The 23,274-nt window shown below is 44.2% G+C and overlaps 1 protein-coding gene across 1 annotated transcript; it reads left to right on the forward strand.

Annotated features, from left to right (window-relative positions):
* On the forward strand, positions 343-9,016 carry LOC108633275 (tumor necrosis factor ligand superfamily member 14-like). Its single transcript, XM_018051672.1, has 4 exons — positions 343-561; positions 4,200-4,231; positions 4,520-4,561; positions 5,189-9,016. The coding sequence occupies exons 1-4, from the start codon at positions 343-345 to the stop codon at positions 5,595-5,597; spliced, it is 702 nt and encodes a 233-aa protein (XP_017907161.1). The 3' UTR covers positions 5,598-9,016.

Below are 23,274 nucleotides of genomic sequence, written 5' to 3' on the forward strand. Positions count from 1 at the left end.
ACCCCGTGGTTGATGCCATCAGAAGGGAAAGCTGGGGCTTTTCATCTCCCATCCCCACCTGAGTCACGTCTCCAGATGCCTCTGAAAAGTGTGACAGACTCTGAGTGAGAGTGAGATGGGGCCAGCCTGGGGGTGGGGAGAAGACAGGAAGGAGAGGAGGGCATGTGGGGGAAGGGGAGGGGCCGAGCCCCAGCTCTAAACGCAGCCCCAGGACCCACGAGTGCCTGCTGGCAGTGTGAGAAGCCCAGGCGTGTTGGGCAATCGTGGTTTCCTCCCTCCTGGCCTGAAGGATTCATCCAGGCCAGCCAGACCCAAAGCACCTGGGGCCTCATCCACTCAGGCATGGAAGAGACAGTTGCAAGGCCCTCAGTGTTCGTGGTGGATGGACAGACAGACATCCCATTCAGGAGGCTGGGGCACAGCCGCAGGAGACAGCCCTGCAGTGCTGCCCAGCTGGGACTGGGCCTCATGCTGCTGTTGGTGGTGGCCGGACTGGCTGTCCAGGGCTGGTTCCTGCTGCAGCTGCACTGGCGCCTAGAGGCGGTTAGCGGCCCCCTGCAGGTAAGCACCACTGGGGTGGGGTGGGGTTCTCCAAGCCAATGTCACTGAGCATCTGTAAGTGTGTGTGCAAAGATGGAGGACAGACTAAGAACAGTCCCAGGCAAGCTAATTCACCTCTGGAACCTCAGTTTCCTCATCCATGAAATAGGCATGATAATAAGAGTCTCCATAGGGAATAAAACAGAACATTGTGTGTGTGGCACAGGCAAAGTGAAGTGAAGTCACTCAGTCGTGTCCGACTCTTTGCGACCCCACGAACTGCAGCCTACCAGCTTCCTCATCCATGGGACTTTCCAGGCAAGAATACTGGAGTGGGGTGCCATTTCCTTCTCCAGGAGATCTTCCTGACCCAGGGATTGAACCCCGGTCTCCTGCATTGTAGGCAGACGCTTTATCGTCTGAGCCACCAAGGAAGCCATTCAATAAATGGGAACTGACTTTTTTTAAAATTGAGATATAATTGACATAGCATATTGTGTAAGTTTAAGGTGTACAACATATTGATTTGTATATAAATACTGCAATGGCATCACATAATTATAATTTCTTCTTGCCGGGAGCCAGAGTGAGGAACTCCGCCCATGGCAAAGGTCATGAGGAAGGAGGCGTGATCAAGCCTCAGGAAACCCCCTGTTCCCAAGCATCTAACCCCAAAACCAGAGTCTGTTTTATGCTCTCACCCACGCCTCTGACTTTACAGGGGGCTCTCCCCCATAACCGTTTCTCTCGGAGAAGGAGTAAACGTGCAGCTCCAAGGCAATAAAAATTCCTGGGCGTGACAAGAGCGTTTCAGCTTACGGACTCCTCTGAAGGTTATCTAGCCCACCTGTATAGGTTCGTCCAGCCACATGTGATTGTTTACAGCCTCCAAATCTGAGAGGCACGAGATGTTTTAGACTTACTAAAGGCAAATTCTTTTGGGGAATTAGAAATTATCAGTATAGTGGGTTGGTTAGGAATTTTATTGGTGAAGGGTTTTTCATTTGTTGTGCCAATAATTGCTGCTAATTCCCTCCCCTGGGTGGGACAAGGATGTCTCAGGTCAAACCTCTCTGCTGACAGACTAGCTTGTGTGACAGGATTATCCATACTCCTGCCACATGATTGTTTACTACCTCTCAACCATAAACAGCACAGAGAATTTTGAAGTATTTTGAGAGTCTTCATTAGCATAGGGCTTTTTCTTCTTGTTGAGTCAATGATTGCCTCCATATCCTTAGGCACCTGGGAATATATTAATCAATGTATTTGGAATATAGAAAAGGAAATATAGTATTTTTTAAGGTTAGCAATACTAGACTTTTTGAGTTAATGAATTTTCTCTTTTGTAATAGATCACTGTACTTTGTTATAAATCACTGTGTCCTTGTTATGTAAAAATGTAACTTTATCACTATCTTAAGACTAAACAGATCTTAAGTGGAGCATTGGTGAAAGGATTTTCATTTGTTGGGCTGATGTTTGCTGCTAAATCTCCATATTCCCTGCCCTTATAATGAATATAACTAGCATATAGGAGAAATAAATATTAACCTTTAAACATATAGGAGAAATAAGTATTAACCTTTAAGAGTAATCATGTTAACCTTGGGTTAAATAAATTCCTTTCTTGATTGTAACTCACTACACCCTCACCCTATAGGAATGCAACTTTATTTGGAGGGTGGTGCCTGGTTTAAGAAAAAACACACTTGGAAAAAATAAGTGTTTTGGTTATCAGAAAGAAAGGATCATAAAATGTCAGCAGGTCTCACTCATGGCCAGAAGATGATGTACCTTTTTTAAACATTTATGTGAAGCACCTGATTTTGATAAAGGTCAGGACTGCTGACTCCCGCGTGACACTGTATTCATCCCTATGTGTAACAAAAGGTATATAAGCAAACCCCAAAATAAAGAAATCGAATCAGTTTCCAGAAAGACTGATTCCCCCATGTCGCTTCTTTCTTGCTCCCGTTTTTCTGGCTGAATTCCCATTTGGAGCATGGATGCTATTCCACGTAATCCAAGTTATTCAGCCTCTATTTCTCCACTAATCTTCCTACTACACTATCCATTTCTAATCTCTCTATATCTGTGATTAAATATGTATTTTTCCAAAGACGTCGACTCCATCCCCACCTTCGAATTCCCTGGATCCACCGGGGCTGGACCCTGGCACTTCTAGTGATGGGAACTAACAAAACCTAGGTGTTTAGGAGCAGACTTCTCAGGTTGCTCAGTGATAAAGAATCCACCTGCCAATGCAAGAGACACAGGACATTCGATTTTGATCCCTGTGTTGGGAGGATCCCTTGGAGGAGGCAATGGCAACCCACTCCAGTATTCTCGCCTGGAGAATTCCATGGACAGAGGAGCCTGGTGGGCTGCAGTCCATGGGGTTGCAAAGAGTCAGACACAACTGAAGCAACTAGGCACACATACCTCTAGGAAGCTTAATGTTTTATAAAACAGTTGTGTTGTCTGTATCCCCCAGAACCGCCATCCTGACATGGCTAGTTGTTTGTTTAAAATATTTATCTGATTCCTCAGTTTGACCACTTTTAAAAATATTTTAATTAAAAAAATTTTTTGGCCATTTCGCACAGCAGTGGGGTCAGACCTTCGCCCTTAAATTGGAAGTTCAGAGTCTTAACCGCTGGACCACCGTGGAAGCTCCTGACCTAGCTAGTCATTACCAGCAGTACCCTGATCACCACTATCGGGGCTGTCACTAAGCCACTTGTCTGTCTGTGAGCATGCCTCTCTGCATCCGTTTCCTATGACCACGGTTGTCTCTGCCACACCTGTAGGTCTCTGTGTCCCATGCCATGCCCATGCAGTCTCGGCCTTTTTTGTTTCTGGGTCCTTTTTCTGCTCATGGCTGGACCTGATGACCACAGGCCCACTTGGACCTGTGCTGCTATCCCACACACGTGTACCAACACAGCCACTTCCTCACTCATCCAAGCCTGTGTATTGACGTTGTGTGTCTTTGTTACTGGGTCTCTGTATGTGCAGACCCAAGTGAATCTGTAAACCCTGCACCCATGTATCTGCCTCCATGTGTGTCTTATCAGTGTGTCCAGGTCTGTGTCCATGTGTCTGTATTCACGTGTTTGCATTTATGTACAAGTGTCCAGCCATTCAGATGACTGTGTATCTTCCGTGTGTGTGTGTGGTAAGCCACTTCAGTCCTGTCTGACTCTGCGACCCATAGATGGAAGCCTGCCAGGCCCTGGAATTCTCCAGGCAAGAATACTGGAGTGGGTTGCCATTTTCTTCTCCAGGGATTGCCATTGCCCTCTCCAGTGGGTTGCCATTTCCTGATCCAGGGACTGAGCTTCCTAGCACTTATGTAATAAACACTTCTATAGCACTTGCTCTGTGCCAGGCATTGTATTACACTTCACATGGGAATTCAAACCAGGCATTTTCCATGTGTCCATTTACAAGAGGGGAAAACGGAGGTCCTGGCTGGTTAAGAGCCTGCTGGGTGGCAGGGAGTAGGGGTGGGGCCTGCACGTGGCCTTGGAGTCGATGGAGGGCGACGTCTGTGCCCGTGGTCTGTGTGTGCCTCTTGGCCACGAGTCTGAGTGATACCAGGGCGTGGGCCCCACAGATCCTCACCATGGGGCTGCTCTGTACTTTCAGGATAAAAGTGCAAAACACTGGGAGCAGCTGCTACAAGGTGAGTCAGGGTCCTGCTTCCTCCGCCCGCCCCCCGCAACGCGCGCCCAGGAGGGGACGGTATGGTTCCCATGCTGCCCCCACCCCCTCAGTCCATTGCCCAATGCAATTTGCACAACTGGCCCAAGCCCCAAGGAAGCCCCTCCCCCAGGCCGGAGAAGCAGAAGTTTGGGTCATTCCGGAAAGGGTGAGGTTGACACCAGGAGGTGGACTAGGTGACCCCTCTGGAGGCTGGCCCTTTACCCCCCACCACGACCTTCACCTCTGACCTCTGATTCTCTCTCTCCAGAGCAGAAGCCCAAGCAAGACAAACCAGCAGCACACCTCACAGGTGAGGGGCCCTCAGGTCCTGGCAGGGGTAAGAGGGTTCCGTGGGTCTTGGGGCGACCAGACAGACCCCCCAGTGGTGGCTGAGTACTCCTTTATTCATTAGTTCTTCAAAGCTGCCCAGAGCACAGACACTGCCTGAGTCCACGAATTTCTAATTTCATTTACTGAATAAACCCTTGTAGGGTGCATACTCTCTGGCTCACACTGAAGAGGGCTTTCGACTTCTTCATTCATTCAATCCTTAGCCAGGACTATTCATAGCTCCATTTTCCAGAGAGGGAGACTGAGGCATACAGAGGTTATAACCTGCTGGGCCATGATGTGTTTTGCTTAAATCCTTAGTTCTGCCACTTGACAATTTCTGACGGTTTGGGTGAATCCATTGCCCTGTGCCTCGGTTTCCCCGTCTGCAAGAAGGGGGTGAAAGCGTTAAGATGGAGGATAAGCAAGTTATTTTGCCACTTACTGTGCTCCAGTTCCCCTGCCTGTAAAGTGAGGATAAAGTGAGTGCATACATTTAAAGCCCAGCACAGAGCAAGGTGGCGCTCAGAGAGGGCTGGCGACTGGCCCGGGGTCCCACTGCGAGCAGGAAACGTGCGCTCACCAGCCCTGCTCTGTCTCCCTCCAGAGGGGCAGACTTCAGCCGGACTGGCAAGGAAGGCCCGCTGCGATGGAAGACGAAACTGGGCCTGGCCTTCTTGAGGGGCCTTAGCTACCGGGATGGGGCCCTGGTGGTCGCCCAGGCCGGCTACTACTACATCTACTCCAAGGTGCAGCTGGGTGGTACGGGCTGCTCCCAGGGATTGACCGGCTGCCTGCCCATCACCCACGGGCTCTACAAGCGCACCGCCAGCTACCCCGAGGAGGTGGAGCTGCTGGTCAACCGGCGGTCGCGGTGCGGGCGAGCAGACGGCTCCCAGGTGTGGTGGGACAGCAGCTTCCTGGGCGGAGTGGTCCACCTGGACGTGGGGGACGAGGTGGTGGTACGTATGCCAGGCGAGTGCGCAATCCAAGCCCACGACGGCACACGCTCCTAATTCGAGGCCTTCATGGTGTGAAGTACGTGGTCGGGGCTAATCCAACCTGCGTCTCCGACAAGTAAGAGACCTCAGAGGATGCCTCTGGACACAGAAGAACAGGAGGTTTTTAGAGCGGGCCTGGGGGACACCCAAAGTTGACAGGTGGAGAGCTCAGTGGGGACTAGCGAGAATGCAGCTGCCCCAAGAACCAGCAGGCACCTCTGAAGGATCAAAGGAGACTGCAGGCCCTGCCTGGACAACACTGGGGGGGTCTGTTAGCCCCCAGGCAGGGGCTAAAGCTGATCTTGATATTCAGGAAGGGGTGAGGGGTGGCTATTTATACTTCCGATTCAGATCTAAGGGACATGGTGATGGTGGCGGTGGTTGGCTAAGACAGGAAATTGTATTTATACTTTTGATTCAGATTAAAGTGGGACATGGGGGTCCGGGGAGTTGCCTGAGAACAGAAAATTTCTTAACACCCTCTACCCTCTCACAAGTGTGGGCGAAGTCTGGTAATGGGTGGAGAGGATTTATCATCAAGACTCACCCACCTTGAACAGCCCAGCCCAGCCCAGCCCTACCCATGGTCATAGTCATGACCCAAGTTCCACCCATGGGGCTTGTGGCCACACCGCAGCCTGGCCACGAAGCTACCCTCAGAGAAACAGGCGTAGGGACGTGCTGGGAGGTGTTCAACAAACAGCTGTCCCAGGAGGGGACACCCATTTCCATGGTGTAAATTTTCCCTCTGTGGTTCGTTTCTGGCTCCCGGTGTATACCATCCACAGGTTGGCTGACACCCAGCACTGCTGTTTCAGCACCCAAGCCAGAGGCTGCTGCACAGGCACTTAGAAGATGTTTCAAGGGAGAAAAAGAAAAAAAGAGAAAGAGAGCGTGAGAGAAGCAAGGGGGAGAAGGGAGGAAAAATGAAAGACAGGTGGAAAGAAAGAAAAGGTGAAAGAAGAGAAAGATGGTTAGATAAAGACAGAAAAGAAATAAAGGTGGAAAGGAAGGAAGAAAAGGTGAAAGAAAGGTAGAAAAAAAGGAAGGGTGAAAGGAAAGAAAGATGGACTGATAGAGAAAGAAAGAAAAGATGGAAATGAAGAGTGAAAGGAAAGAGAAAGAAAAGGTAGCAAAAGTGAAAGAAATCCACTGTCATCGCAGCTGCAGCATCCCAGAGAATCACAAGCTCAGCCACTCCTTGACAACCTTAGACACATACACACCAAACATCAGATTCCCACACAACCTGGAAGTCCTAGACGGCAGAGCAAACCCTCAGTCACAGACACTACATTACAACCATGTACCACACAGTCACACACAAGTCATCATCACAGCCCGTCAGCCACACTGGGCCGTACAGTCACACCACGTATGACACATGGGATGCAATGCTTCTATGTCAGACTCCCACATGCTGCATCACAGTCACACCCATCACACACACTCGCAGCCTCACAATGACAAACACACATAGCCAGTTCTTCCCAGCCACCTCACATCCTGGGGTGAGGACCAGACTTAGTCTGTAGCCCTTGGACCACTGGCCTTGGAAATAAATGCTGAACGTTGCAGCTGGCCTGTCTAGTTCTTAAGGGGCAGGTGGCTCATGGAGGCCCAGGGACAGATGGAATGACCCACAGAGGTCACTTTTACAGCTGAGAACTCTGAACCCAGCTGACCCAACTCCATGCAGGAGGTTTAGCAGGGAAGCCAGAGACCTGGTGCCCAGGTTTGCTCTAGCCTCAAATCCACAGTTCCTGAGAAAGCAGAGGCTACACACTTCAGTACCCTTCTTGCCGACATTCAGCACAGACTGGCACTCTACCCAGGCAGCTGGGAGCTTGGGGTAACAGGGCATCCAAGAGTGTGGGGAGGGACAGGTAATGATATGCTTACAGACCTGATGTTTTATGCAAATGAGCATGGACCCAGGAAGCAAGGTTTCCCTGGACCCTAGGATCACAGCTCAGACCCCAGAGAATGACTCACTCTTGTTACTGTTGACACAGTTGCCTGGTAAAGGGGGGAAGGGAACCGGCTTTGCCATCTGATGGTCTTGAGTTCCAAGTCTACTCTGTCATTTCCTGGCCATGTGACACAGGAGCAAACCCCATCACCTCTCCATGCCCAGTTCCCTCATCTGTGAAATACTAGGTAACAAGGATTCTCACCTCCTGGGCTTATTGTAAAGATGAAATCAGATGAGGAGGGACTTTTCTGGTCCAATGGCTAAGACTCTGCAACTCCCAATGCAGGGGGCCCCGATTCAAGCCCTGGTTAGGGAACTAGATCCCACATACCGCAACCGAGAGTTTGAATGCTGAAACTAAATATCCCTCGTGCCACAACTAAGACCCAGTGCAGCCAAATAAATAAATTTTTTTAAAAAAGAAAGAAACAGTGAATTTTAAAATTAGATGAGGAAAAAAGCGACTTGGTATGGTGCCTGGTATGCAGGAAGAGATCCATAAGTACATGAGTGTCATTTAGAGATATTAAGGAGAGCATCTGTCAGGCATGTCCCCTGCCCCAGACATCTTGTGCAAGTCACATCCTTTAAATTTATTTTTTAAATGAAGGATAATTTCTTTACAGAATTTTGTTGTTTTCTGTCAAACATCAACGTGAATCAGCCATAGGTGGCGAGTCGCATCTTCACCTGCACCTCTGGGCAGGAGTTGCTGTTGCCCCCACTTTCCAGATGCAGCGACCAAGGCTCAGGTGCCTCCCCCACCCCACTCTGCCCACACCAAGGGCACCCAGCTTCATGCCTCCCTGGCTGGGCTGTTGGGAGGAGAAACAGCCCCAGGGGCCCAGCCTCCACCCATGCTGGAGTTTCCTTTACTCTCTTCGTGGTCTTTCTGTTTCCGTGGCTTTGATGAGAAAGCCAGGGTGTGTGCGTGTGTGTATGAGGGGGACTCATCAAAGTCACCAGCAGCCACCAACATCTGCCTGGGGATGGAACCTCTACAGAGTTGAGCCTCCTAAGATCACCTTTGGGAGGGGCTTTGATTTCAGATAAAATGCGGGAGCAGGAAGCCCCCAGCCCAGGCCAGTGACCTATTTACAACTTCTTAGAAGCCTATCTACTTGACTTCCGCTAACACCACCGATATCTTTTCTGATTTCACCCTCTCCCCGCCCCAATACTTTCTCAATACCCAAAGTCTCCTGTCTTCACTCAATACAACCCCCGACCCCCAGCCGTGGAACAGAAAACTCTTCTCCTTCTCCCCATCACTTGCCAGGATCCAGAGGTAATAGAAGGAAAAATCATAGCAATTAAATTGCTTCCTACTTTCCTTTGATGACCCTATGCCCCTCCCTGCTGCGTTACTATGGCATACAAACACTGAGATGCATCGTCTCCAAGAAACAGAACCTGCATGACTGGGGAAGAACCTGCATGCCATGTGGCCCAAACAAACAAAAATAAAGTATCAAAACTTCAAAAAAATTTTTTTCTGATTCTTTTCAGTTATTACATAAGGTGATCTTATATCTGTAGATGTAAGATCACGTCTAATCACCAAGTGTGTTTTTCAAACAGGACTTAGTAGCCAGTGTTTAAAGGTTATGAAACTTTGCACAGGACAAATCGAGATTTCTTGGCAAGTTGGGGGCTGTGACGGCAACCCAGATTGGGTAGCAGCTGTCCTCTGTGGAGAGGGCATCAGCTCACCAGCTCACCAGCCTCCACTTGCCAGGGTCAAGCCCCAATGGATCCAGGGAATTCGAAGGGTGAACAGCGTAGGCAAGGAAAAAACTTATTTATTCAGAGATATTAAAAGAGATTAGGAAGAAATAGTATAGTGGGTAAATTTAGTGGAGAAAAGAGGCTGAATAACTTGGTTTACATGGAAAACCAATAACGTTCCAAGACAAGGAACTTGCACCATCTATGTTAGGCCACCAGGATCCTCTTGAATAGTGGGGGGGGGTGCCCCACCTTGGGCTCCCCCTCACGTGGATATTAAAAGCCGGGACAAGTAAGTAGACATGGTGAGCCTCCACACCCCAGATGGGAATTCAGCCAGAAATTAGAGTAAAGAGGAGACACGGGGGAAACCAGTCCAGTGACTGGCCCAACCTCTATTGTGCAGAAAGGCCTTTCATACCTTTTTTTGTACATCAAGATCAATGGGTAATACAGTTATGCAGCGTTAGCAGCCCAGACTCGTCAAAACCAGGTTTTTCTCTCTTCATATCTAGTTGTATACACAAGTCGTAGGTGATTTACATCATCTTCCGGCCAGAGGGCCAATTAACATTTTACGGCCCTTTTCTGATAAGGGTTTGTTAACCAGAAGACTTATTTGTGTTGTTCTTCACAAAGTCTGGGGCCTCTCTCAGAAAACACTAAATAAAGTTACATTCTTACATAGCAAAGATACAGCAATTTATAACAAGTAAAAGGAGTACAGTGATTTATAACAAAAGTAATTAAACTCAAAAGTCTAGTGTTGATAACATCAAAACTACTATATACCTTTTTCTATATCCCAATTACATTGATTAATATCCTCCCAGGTGCCTAAAAGATAAAGAATATGGAGGCCTGGCAGCAATCATTGAGTCAACAGTGAAATCCCATCACCAATATAATTTTTAGCTCTTAGAAAAGGCTCTGTATCTTTAAGATGCTTTAAGCTTTGTGCCTCTCACGGTTGGGGGGCTGTAACCAATTCACAAGTTGTAAAAAGTCCAGGGGAACCTGTTAGGCAAGTTAGAGAGTTATCAGAGGGGGTTTGAACTGAAACACTCCTTTCAAATGCAGAAGACTGAAGTTACTTTTCCAGAGACTGAGTTAACTTTTTCCAGAGAGTGTCAGAAGAATATAGTAGAGCAGACAGTAAACAGACAGATTTTGGTTTCGGGGTAGATGCTCAGACAGAGGACCCCTCGAGACCTGACTCACCTTGCCCATCAGGCCTCTCCACATGACCTTGTCATGGGTGGGATTCCTCACGCTGGCTCCCGGCATCCACTCCTCTCCATGGTCTTCCACTTGAAGACTGAGTGTCAGCTGCCTTTCATCATCACGTCTGCACAGCTGGTTTTCTTAAAGCAATAATGATCCTTAATTACAGGTCATACTAATGCACGCACCGCATGCCAGGCACTGTTCTAAGTGCACTGCTGTTCTTCACTCGCGAAGTCATTCATGTCTGACTCTTTGTGACCCCATGTGTTGCGGTGCGCCAGGCTTCCCTGTCCTTCACTATCTCCCGGAGTTTGCTCAAACTCATGTCCATTGAGTCGATGACGCTATACAACCATCCAATCTTCTGTTGACCCCTTCTCCTTTTGCCTCCAGTCTTTCCCAGCATCAGAGTCTTCCCCATTGAGTCAGTTCACCACAACTCGAAAGCATCAGTGATTTGGCATCCAGTCTTCTTTAATTCACAGTAACTCCCTGAATTCTCACAATGACCCTATTGCGGGGGGTGGTGGTCAATAGTTGTATTGACCTAGTTGACTAACACAACTAGGAGGACTCATGCATCCTAGTTGTATTAGTTCCTGTTGCTGCTTAAGGCAATACTAAATTGGTTATCTTACAGTTTTGGAACTCAGAAGTCAGAAATGAGTCTTAAGGGACAAAATCAAGGCTGAGTCCTTTTGCTGTTCACTTGAAACTACCACAACATTGTTATTTGGCTACACCCCGATAAAAAATTAAAAGTTAAAAAAAAATAAGGAATTAGAAACATTAAAAAAAAAGAATGAAGGAGGGATCTTGTCTGATTCTTTATTTTTAATGGAAGGATAATTGCTTTATTTTGTTGGTTTCTACCAAACGTCAACATGAATCAGCCATAGATTTACCTATGTCCCTCCCATCGTCTGATTCTTAAGCCACACACGCACATGGTGCCCAGCTTCGTCTGATCCACCCACCCCGTTTATGTCCCTATAGTCTCTCTAAAGCGGTGCATTCTCTGCTACTCCTGAGCCTTGCTCAGGAGGCCGGTATTCAGGCTGGGTTTAGGTACAGGAAACTCTTTGAGGCGCTCTGTGTCTCTGTGGCCCAGAGACACCATTGAGTCATTTCCTCTTCGGGGACCTGCAGTCTCTCTGCAACGGGGAACAGGACTCCAGCCTCTTCTAGGTTATTATTCAATGTCTTTAATGAGCTTTCAATTCTTCGTTGTTGTTCAGTCGCTAAGTCATGTCCGATTCTTTGTGACCCCATGAACTATAGCACATCAGGCTTCTCTGTCCTTCACTATCTCCCATAGTTTGCTCAAACTCATGTCCATTGAGTTGGTGATGCCTTCCAACCATCTCATCCTCTGTCACTCCCTTCTCCTCCTGCCCTCAATCTTTTCCAGCATCAGGGTATTTTCCAATGAGTCAGCTCTTTGCATTAAATGGCCAAAGTATTGGAGCTTCAGCTTCAGCATCAGTCCTTCCCATGACTATTCAGGGTTGATTTCCTTTAGGATTGACTGGTTTGATCTCTTTGCAGTCCAAGGGATTCTCAAGAGTCTTCTCCAACACCACAGTTTGAAAGCATCAATTCTTCGGCACTCAGCCTTCTTTATGGTCCAACTCTCACATCTGTACTTGGCTACTGGGAAAACCACAGCTTTGACTTTACAGACCTTTGTTGGCAAAGTGATGCCTCTGCTTTATTTCAATTCTTTAGATGTGTTTTTTAGTGATCTGGGTTAAGTTACATTTTTCTAGAAATGTGGATATTTTATCTACATTTTCTCAGTGATGGGTGAATAGATGTTATATTGGTGAATAAAATGTTCATCATTCTCTATGTCTTAATGCTTCTTCAACCTCTGCACCCTCAATAATTATGTCCCCTTTCTCACTGATAATACTTTTTAATTTAATTTAATTTAATTTTTTTTGGCTGTGCTGGGTCTTTGTTACTGTGTGCAGGCTTTTCTTTAGCTGCAAAAAGCAGAGGTCACTCTGCAGTTGTGGTGCACAGGGTTCTCACTGGAGTGGCTTCTCTTAGGCCGGCTTCAGTAGTTTCAGCTCTTGGACTCCAGAGCACAAGCTCAGTAGTTGTGGCATTTGGGCTCAGTTGCTCCGGGGCTTGTGGAGATCTTCCAGGACCAGGGATGGAACCTGTGTTTCCTGCACTGGCAGGAGGACCCTTTACCATTGAGCTACCAAGGAAGCTTCTATATTTTCTTAACGTTTCCTCAGCATCTGCAGTCTCTGTAATTAGGTCCTCTTTCTCATTGATAATATTTCTAATTTGAAGTTGATCATGTTTCTTCTTTTCAAAACACTAAATACTGGCCATTTAAATTTTTTGAGGAATCGCCGCACTGTGTTTCCTTTGTGGCTACACCATTTTACATTCCAACTGGCTCCTCAAATATTTGCTGTGTATTTTTCAGAGGGTCTGTGCATGTTTCATGATCAAGCTTGTTTACTGCGTGGTTCAAATCTAGATCATTACTATTTTTAAATTGAAGTAGAATTGATTTACAATGTTTCCAGTATACAGCAAAGTGATTCAGTTACATATATATATATATATAGATAGATAGATATATATAGATATTCTTTTTCAGATTCTTTTCCATTACAGGTAATTACAAGATACTGAATACAGTTTTCTGTGCTATAAATAGGTCCATATTGATTATCTATTTTATATATAGTAGTGCATATCTGTTAATCCCTAATTTCCAATTTATCCCTCCCTCCCTTTCCCCTTTGGTAAGTAAAAATTTGCTTTCTATGTGAGTCTATTTCTGTTCTGTAAATAAGTTCATTTGAATCTTTTTTTTTTTTTTAATTCCATGGGACTTCCCTGCTGGTCCAGTGGCTAAGACTTGGAGCTTCCAATGCAGGAGGCTGGGGTCAGTCCCTGATCAGGGAACTAGAATCCACGTGCTACAAATAAGAGTTTGCACACTGCAACTAAAGATCCATGATCCCATGAGCCACCACTGAGACCTAGCATAGCCAAATCAATAAAACACACATGTAAGTGATACATGTGGTATTTGTCTTTCTCTGACTTAGTTCACTCAGTATGATCATCTCTAGGTCCCCCCATGTTGCTGCACATGGCATTATCTCACCTTTTTTACAGCCGAGTAATATTCTACTGTGCCTATGTACCACATCTTTAACCATTCATCTGTCGACATTTAGGTTGCTGCCATGTCTTGGTTATGTCTGTGGTGCTGCTATGAACGCTGGAGTGCATGTATTTTTTTAAAGTTAGTTTTCATCTTCTGTGGTATATCCTCACTTTTTGTCTGGCTGGAGTATCAGTTGCTAAGAAGGATGCTGTAAAAATCTCCCACTTTGGTGATGCAGTTACCTAATGTAAGGTATTTTAGATACCCCACCCTCTATTTCAGGTCTTCAAATTCTTTGGAGCATTTTACATCAATAGCACATTTCAATTCATACTATATACATGTTTGAGTACTTCTGTCGATTCTTGCTTTACTTATTGTGATACCATTACTAAGTGCATACACATTTAGAACTGTCATATTTTCATGACAAAGATTTAGTTATACCTAGTAAGGCTTCCTACATTAAAGTCTATGCAGTCCAGGATTTCCTTGGTGGTCCAGGGGTTACAACTCTGTACTTTCTCTGCAGAGGGGCAGGTTCCATGCCTCGATGCGGAACTAAGAATCCACATACTGCATTGCCCAGCCAAAAAAAAAAAAAGTATGCCATCCAGTAATAATAGACTTAAACAAACTTTCTTTCTGGCTGTTGACATCCTTTAATGGCAACTTGTTATATTGTGTAAGTTTAAATGCAAGCAATATGTTTCTGGATTTTAATTCTTTCTTAGCCAGCCAGAAAATATTTGTCTTTTAATTCAAGTATTGTACCGATCCCCTGGAGGAGGGAATGGAGACCCACTCCAGTGTTCTTGTCTGGGAAATCCCATGGACAGAGAAGCCTGGTGGGCTACAGTCCAGAGAGTTGCAAACAGCTGGGCATGACAGCACACACACTGCCCCACACTGTACTGATGCTGTCCAATAGCAATGTAAAGCGTGCCATCTCTCTAATTTAAATTTTTCTAGCAGGCACAATCAACAGATGAACAAAATGGTGAAATTCATTTTAATAACATGTTTTATTTAACAACATATCCAAAATGTTATCACCGCAAAAAAGAATCAATATAAGTAATATTTTACTTTTTCAAAAATCCCAGGTCTCCAAATTTTGGGGTGCATTTCACCCTAACAGCACGCCTCAGTTCAGACCATGCCCATTTCAAATGCTCAGTTGTGACGTACGGCTTGTGCACTGTATGGACTCCTGTAGATTTAGACTATCTACATTGATTGCAGTTCCTAATGTGTTTGGATTTCTTAGGTACTTTCTGTACTATATTTCTTTTTGCTATATTTCTTTTTCTCACCTTCCTTGCCTTGTTTGGAATTTTGGTCATTCCATTTTTCTCTTACACTTAGTTTAGAAGTTACACATCTTACTTCTGTTCTTTTGGACATTTTCTGAGACACTTTATCTTTTAATAAATTTTTTATTGAAGTGTAGTTGATTTACATTGTTGCATTAGCTTCTGTAGACACTTTAATTTAGAAAGGCAATCTATCAAAAGTCTGTCCTTATTCAGCCTTCGTCTCCAAAAGCCTCCAAAATGCTCTGCCCATTTCCAGTCTCGCCCCCTACAGGCCATTCTCCATAGAGCAGCTAACGTGAGATTTTTGGTAAATTTTTTTTTAATATGTAAAATGTACAAAACTATGTAAAGACATCTGTTTAAACAAAAACATTTTAGGATTAAAAAAGTCTTTTTAAACTATTTCGGAAATGAAAATTACTAATCAAAGGGAACAAAAGTCAACTCAAGTATCACAGAGAAGCAAAGAGTAACCAAATTGTAAATTCACTTTTTAAAAACATTGTTTAAACTCTTTAAAAAGTTGTTAAACATTTAAACAAATGTCCATCAACAAAAGAGTGGATAAAGAAGATGTGGTACATATATACAACGGAATATTACTCAGCCATTAAAAAGAATAAAATAATGCCATTTGCAGCAACAATGGGCAGACCTAGAGGTTAAAATACTGAGTGAATTAAGTCAGACAGAGAAAGAGAAATATCGCATGATATCATTTATATGTGGCATCTAAAAGAAGAGATACACAAATGAACTTATTTACAAAACAGAAACAGACTCACAGACTGAGAGAGCAAACCGATGGTTACAGGGCTGGGTGCGGGTGGAGCTTTAGGAGGAGGGATAGTTAGGGAGTTTGGGATTGACATGAACACACTGCTGTAATTAAAATGGATAACCAGCAAGCATCTACTGTAGAGCACAGAGAAATCTGCTCAATATTCCACAACCAAACTGGGAAAAGAATTTGAAAAAGAATAGATACTTGTATAACTGACTGCTTTGCTGTACACCTGAAATTAACACACTGTTAATCAGCTAAATTCCAATATAAAAGAAAAAGTTAAAAAATAAACCATTGCATTTATTTTTTAACTAAGGTAGGACTAACATACAAAACAGCCTTACATGTTTAATGTGTATATTTCTATGAATTTGAAGATAAATACCCTTAAAACCATCACCATAAACAGTGCTATAAACTTAACCATACCTCTAAATGCTTCTTTTCTGTATTTTTTGATAATCTAACATAAGATATACTCACGTAGAAAAATGTTTAAGTATACAGTACAGTATTTTTAACTCTATGCATTATGCTGTGCATAACTCTGCGACCGACTCGTGCCCAACTCTGTAACCCTATGGACTGGGGTCAGCCAGGCTCCTCTGTCCACGGGACTTCCCAAGCAATAACACTGGAGTGAGTTGCCATACCTTCCTCCAGGGAACCTTCCTGACCCAGATGGCCAACCTGTGTCTCTTATGTCCCCTGCATTGGCAGACGGGTTCTTTACCCCTAGTGCCACCTGGGAAGCCCTCATAATGCTCTATAGTAGATCCTGGGACTTATTCATCTTCCATAACTGAAAGGCTACACCAGGTAAACAGTAACTCCCCATTCTCCCTCCCTGGCACCCACAATTCTATATCCTGTCTATAAGTTTGACTACAAATCCCTCACATAAGTGGAATTATACAGTTTATGTCTTTCTGCGTCTGGCTTATTTCAAGTAACATTATAACCTCCAAACTCATCCATGTTGTTGCAAAGGGCAGAACTTCCTTCTTTCTTAAGCCTGAAAAAGACTCTACTGTGTGTGTGTGTGTGTGTGTGTGTGTATACACATATATGTAATATTTCCTTTATCCATTTATTCACTGATGATCACATAGGTTGTTTCTATAGCTTTGCTATTGTAAATAACTCATCAATGAATGTAAAAGTACAAGTATCTCTTGGAGATCCTGACTCCAATTATTTTGAGTTTATATCCAGAAGCAGGACTGCTGCATGGTGAGGTAGTTCTATTTTTAGTTTTATGAGGAGCCTCCATACTGTCTTCCATTTGGGCTGCACCATTCTGTATTCCCACCAACACATACACACACACACACACACACACACACACACACACACACACACTCCCTACCAAGCTATTGATTGGGATTTCACTGAACCTGTAGATCAATAGATGTTGATGTAGAATTAATGTTTTCATGGGGGCTTCCCTGGCAGTCCAGTGGTTAAGATTTCGTGCTGCCAATGCAGGGGGCACAGGTTCAATACCTGGTCAGGAAACTAAGATCCCATGTGCCATGCAGCATGGCTAAAAAAAGAAAATGTTTTAACAATATTGTCTTCCAATCCATGATCACAGTATATTTTTCTATTTGTTTAGATTTTAATTTTCTCAGTAATGCCTTTTTATTTGCATTTGTGTTTATCCTGTGTAGAATTCTTGCAGTGCTCTCACTAGATTCAATCATAGGTATTTAATGTTTTTTGATATGACTGCAAATGGCATCATTTTCAAATGTCTTTTTCTAGGCTTGTTGGTACCAGGAAACACAATTGATTTTTGTGTTTTGATTTTAGATCCAGTGACTTTGCTATATAAATTATATATTAAATCTGTGCATAGATGTTTTCAGTTTTTTACATATACAATAATGTGATCTGCAGAGGGTGACTTTTATTTCTTCCTTTACGATTCTTTTGCTATATTCTTCTGTCCTGTTGTACTGACTAGGACCTCCAGTGCAGTGCTAGGAAGAAGTGGTGATATGAGTGTGCATGCTAAGTCACTGCAGTCATGGCTGACTCTTTGCAACCCTATGAACTGTGGCCCACCAGGATCCTCTGTCCATGGGATTCTCCAGGCAAGAGTACTGGAGTGGGCTGCCACTTCTACCCCAGGGGATCTTCCCGATCCAGGGATCAAGCCTGCATCTCTTACATCTCTTGATCTGGCAGGCAGATTCTTTACCACTAGTGTCACCTGGGAAGCCAGAAATGGTGACAGTAATTCCAGTTTCACTACCCCACCCTTAAATATGTTTTTGCTTCAGATATTTTGTTGATATTCTTTAGCAGAATAAGGGTGCTCTATGCTTTCAGACTGTGGTGCTGGAGAAGACCCTTGAGAGCCCCTTGGACAGCAAGGAGATCAAACCAGTCAATCCTAAAGAAATCAACCCTGAATATTCATTGGAAGGACTGTTGGTGAAGCTGAAGCTCCAATACTTTGGTCACCTGATGCAAAGAGCTGACTCACTGGAAAAGACCCTGACGCTAGGAAAGATTGAAGACAAAAGGAGAAGGGAATGGCAGAGGATGAGATGGTTAGATATCATCACCAACTCAATGGACATGAATCTGAGCAAACTCCAGGAGATAGTGGAGGACAGGAGAGCCTGGCATGCTGCAGTACATGAGGTCCAAAGAATCAGACAAGACTGAGCAACTGAACAACAATAATATATTTCTAGTTTGCTACAAGTTTTTGTCATTAAAAATTGTTAAATTTATCAGATGCTTCCTCTGCATCATTCGAGATAATTTTACTTTTCCTTTATTATGTTCATATGATTCATTACAATAATTGATTTTTGAATGTTAAACCAACCTTGCATTCTTGGAAGAAACCAATTTGGTCATGATTTACTACTCTTTTTACATGTTACAAACTAAAGGGTTAATGCAGCCACAATAGGGAAGCGAGATGTGCCTGCAAACAGGGCTCTCTGCTCGGGCTGAATGCGCTTGCAAACAAGGCGTTCTGCCAAGGAGTCTGGACACAGCCTTGAGTTTAGTGGTCCCTTGCAAACGAGGGAACATTCCCTTCCTGTGATAAGGAAAAAGAAACGGCTCTGGACAGACTCTGCAGTAAACATGAATTTCACTCCCTTTTGCTGTATGATAACATTTATGCACCTGCGCAGTGCTGAAAAGGCTTAGGCATGCAATCTGGAATTCCGCCAAGGGGGCTATAAAAAGAATAAAACCGCAAGCTTTCGCAGTTCTTTTTCGTCTGGATGGAGTGGTGGGTGTCTGTCTCTTGTGTGTGTGTCTTGTCTTTGTGTCATTTCACTTGCAATCTCCAACACCTGGCGCCCAACGTGGGGCTCGAGTGAAACCGAAAGGGTGAGTAACCCCAGGGGGATTTTAAATCCATAGCAGGGGAACTTTTGGGAAAATCATGGGAATTCCTCACCCTAGCAGGGGAACTTTCGGAAAATCATGGGGAATTCCTCATCATCATTACGGACACAATACATGGAGCTGGTCAAAGGACTTCTCCACTCCATAGGCGTTAAGGCCTCGACTTGTCGATTGAGCGAGCTCTTTCGCTTGGTGGAGCAATATTGTCATTGGTTTCAATATCAAACTAAGTTACAGTTAAACTTGAAGGAGTGGAAAATTATTCAAAAAGAATTGAGAAAGCAACATCAGAAGGGTGATGTGATCCCTTTGAAGTTATGGACTTTATGTAATGCTATAACACAGGCTTTGACCTTGCTATCTACTGATAATGAGACTAAATCTAATGCTTCAATGAAGGGAGAGGCAATTTATGAGGATGTGCCAAACGTTGGTGGGGTTTCTGCATTGCCTGAAGGTAAGGATACAGGTGAGCCTCCTTCTGGAAATGGTGAAACATCTGATAGTTCAGAATCAGATTCAGAGGCCTCTTCGGTTTCGTCAGAGCAGGGCAAAGAGATTAAAGAAACAACCCATCTATTCCAGGAATGGTGGAGATCCCGTAGGGAGGAAAAGAAATCTGTGCCTTCTGCTCCTCCTTATGCTTCTCTTTTCCCCACTGCGGTTGGTCGGCCCGATGTGGGCAGGGAACATTGTCGGTTCTCCTTTCCTTTGTCTGTGCTTCATGATGATGACTTACCTGCTCCCCCTGGTGGTTTTATCGATCCTCCACAATTATTTCCCATCCAGAGACAGCAAGATGACAACGTGATAAATATTCAATACACTCCTTTGGAATATAAATTTTTTTAAAGACCTTAAAGCTGCAGTAGCACAATACAGTCCTCAATCTCCCTTTGTTTTGGCTATACTGGAATCATTGCGAAAAGGTAAATTAATCATTCCATTCGATTGGGAATCTATTGCCCAAGCTGTCTTGGAGGGTTCTCAATGGTTGCAACTTCGTAGCTGGTGGGAGGAAGAAGCTAGAAAGCAGGCTCGGATTAATGAGGAAAAGAATCCCCCTGGTCCTCTTGAGGACAAGCTAATGGGAGAGGGTCATTATCGGGCTTTAAGAGAACAGGCTCAATACTCTGATCAGGACTTACAACAAGTCCACCAGGTCTTTTTACGAGCATGGCACCACGTGGTGCCTACTGGCCACGCCCAGCCCTCCTTTGTTAAAACAATGCAAGGCCCCAATGAGCCATATACTGATTTTCTAGCAAGATTGAGGGTAGCTGTGGAACGAGCTGTAGGGAGGGATGAAATTTCAGAGACATTATTACAAACTTTAGCATTTGAAAATGCAAATCCTGAATGCAAGCGTATACTGGGACCATTAAAGGGACAGGGTGTATCTATAGCTGAATATATCAGAGCCTGCTCGGGAGTAGGAGGAACAGAGCATCAGCCTAATGTCTTTGCTACAGCCTTGGCCAAAGCTATGAGACCACAAAAGGGAGGTAACTGCTTTCATTGTGGAAAACCTGGTCATATGAGAAGAAAATGTCAGAAATTAAAAGCTGATCAAGGTGCAATTCCTAAAGACACATCTCTTGCTGGGAGGACTAAAACTCCTCCTGGACCTTGTCGTCAATGCAGCAAGGGACTTCATTGGACTAATGAGTACAAATCTAAAACAGACAAAATAGGCAACCCGATACCGGGAAACTATCCTGTGGGCCTAAGTCCTTGGGGCCCAGGAACAATACCGGGGACTTTTCCTCCCTGTCCTCCTGCAGTCCCGCCTACCCCAACCCTGTTCCCTCCCAACAACAGTTACCAGTCAATGCCTCATTAAAGGGACCTCAAATGATGATTTCAGACTTACGGTCTGCTACTTCAGGGAGTGCTGCTGCTGATTTGCCACTAGCTGAGAATGTTCTTTCGTCACCAGGAGGAGGCATTTACAAATTAAAAACAAATGTATTTGGACCACTGCCTAAAGGCACTTTTGGCTTGATATTAGGCTGTAGCAGCGCGGCTTTGAGAGGTCTAACCATAATTCCTAGGGTAATAGACCCCAACTATGTTGGGGAAATTTTGATTATGGTTTCTACTTCTACCACGCTTTCATTATTAGCTGGGGAACGTATTGCTCAAATACTTCTCCTACCTTATCATCCCTTTTTGGCTCCTCCTGAACGAACAGGAGGATTTGGAAGTACTGGGAGACATATATTTTGGGAAATGCTTATCAAAGATTCTCGCCCTGTTCTCTCCTTGATTATACAAGGAAAAAACTTTGAGGGACTAGTAGACACAGGGCAGATGTTTCAGCTATTTCTTCTCAACAAGGCCCCAAGATTGGAAAAAAAGAAAAAAGCCTTCTACTGCTGATGGGATTGGGCTCCATTGCAGATGTCTGGAAGAGTACCCATCCCTTGCAATGCCAATTCCATAATGGAAGATCAGTGTCTGTTACCTTTTATATTGTAAACATACCTATTAATATTTGGGGAAGAGATCTTCTCTCTCCTTTGGGGGCTTTTGTAACCATTCCACCGGAAAACTAGTAGCCACTGCTCAAATTCCTCGAGCACTCCCACTAAAGTGGTTAACTAATACTCCAAAATGGGTTGAGCAATGGCCATTACCACAAATGAAGCTCGAGGCGTTAGAACAATTAGTACAAGAACAACTCCAACTTGGTCATATAGAGCCCTCTACCTCCCCCTGGAATTCTCCTGTTTTTGTTATAAAAAAGAAATCTGGGAAAATGGAGAATGTTAACTGATTCACGAGAAGTTAATAAAATGTATTGAACCTATGGGAGTATTACAATTGGGACTCCCCTCTCCAGCTCTTATTTCTCAGAATTGATCCTTAATGGTGCTAGATCTTAAGGACTATTTTTTTTTTACCATTCCCCTACAATTGCAAGATAGAGATAAATTTGCTTTTACAGTTCCTGTTCTTAATCATGCTCAGCCTGTTAAGCGTTATCAATGGACAGTCTTACCACAGGGAATGACAAATAGTCCTACTTTATGTCAAGAATTCATAAGCTCGCTCTTTACAATCCCTCCGTCAAAGAATACCCCAATTATATTCTATACCATTATATGGATGATCTCCTATTAGCAGCTCCTAGTATTGCTGAACAGATGAATTCTTTCTAGAAGTACACGAGGCTTTAAGATTATACACTTTGCAAATAGCCCAGAAAAAATTCAAAAAGACTTTCCTATTTCATATTTAGGGACGGTATTGGAACAACATAGAATAGGCCCCAAAAGTTGCAAATCAGAAGAGACCACCTCAAAACCTTAAATTGATTTTCAAAAGTTATTGGGAGATATCAATTGGCTACGCCCAGTACTTGGGATTCCTACTTATCAATTATGACATTTGTTTTCTACTTTAGAGGAGGTACAGCTCTGGATAGCCCCCGAACTTTAACCCCATTGGCTTTACAGGAACTTCAATTTGTTGAGCAACGACTAAATGGATGTTTTTTGACTTACTTACATGCGTCTCAACCTATTTCGTTTATAATATTTCATACCCCTCATTCTCCAATCTGGTGTAACTGCTCAAGAAAAAGGATTAATAGAATGGATTTTCTAACCTAACAGTTTTCAAAAAATTGACTACATATATGGATAAATCAGCCTTCCTTATACAGAAGGGTCGCCATCGTATTTTACAATGGTCAGGATGTGAACCACACCAGATTGTTACTCAGTTAACAACTGCTCAAATATCTCGATGTTTACAATTTAATGAAAACTGGCAAATTTCTCTTGCCTCATTTCCTGGTTCGTTTTCTAATCACTATCCGTCATCTAAATTGATTGATTTTCTCCGGACTAACTCTATGATATCTCAATCCCCAATTTCAGATGTTCCAGTTAAGGGACCCACTATTTTTACAGATGCGAATAAAAATACTGCTGGATATTGGACCCGGAAAGTTCTAAGGTTCTCCCCCACTCATTTTCTTCTGTACAGCCTGCTGAGTTGTGGGCTATCTATTTAGTTTTGCAAGATTTTCCCCAAATTCCTATTAACATTGTTTCAGATTCTCAATATGCTGTTCTCTCTTGCTTACAGCTTCCCCATGTCTCCCTTCCACTGACCCTTAAAAC

Source organism: Capra hircus, chromosome 7 (genome assembly GCF_001704415.2).
Source record: "Capra hircus breed San Clemente chromosome 7, ASM170441v1, whole genome shotgun sequence".
Taxonomy (NCBI): domain Eukaryota; kingdom Metazoa; phylum Chordata; class Mammalia; order Artiodactyla; family Bovidae; genus Capra; species Capra hircus.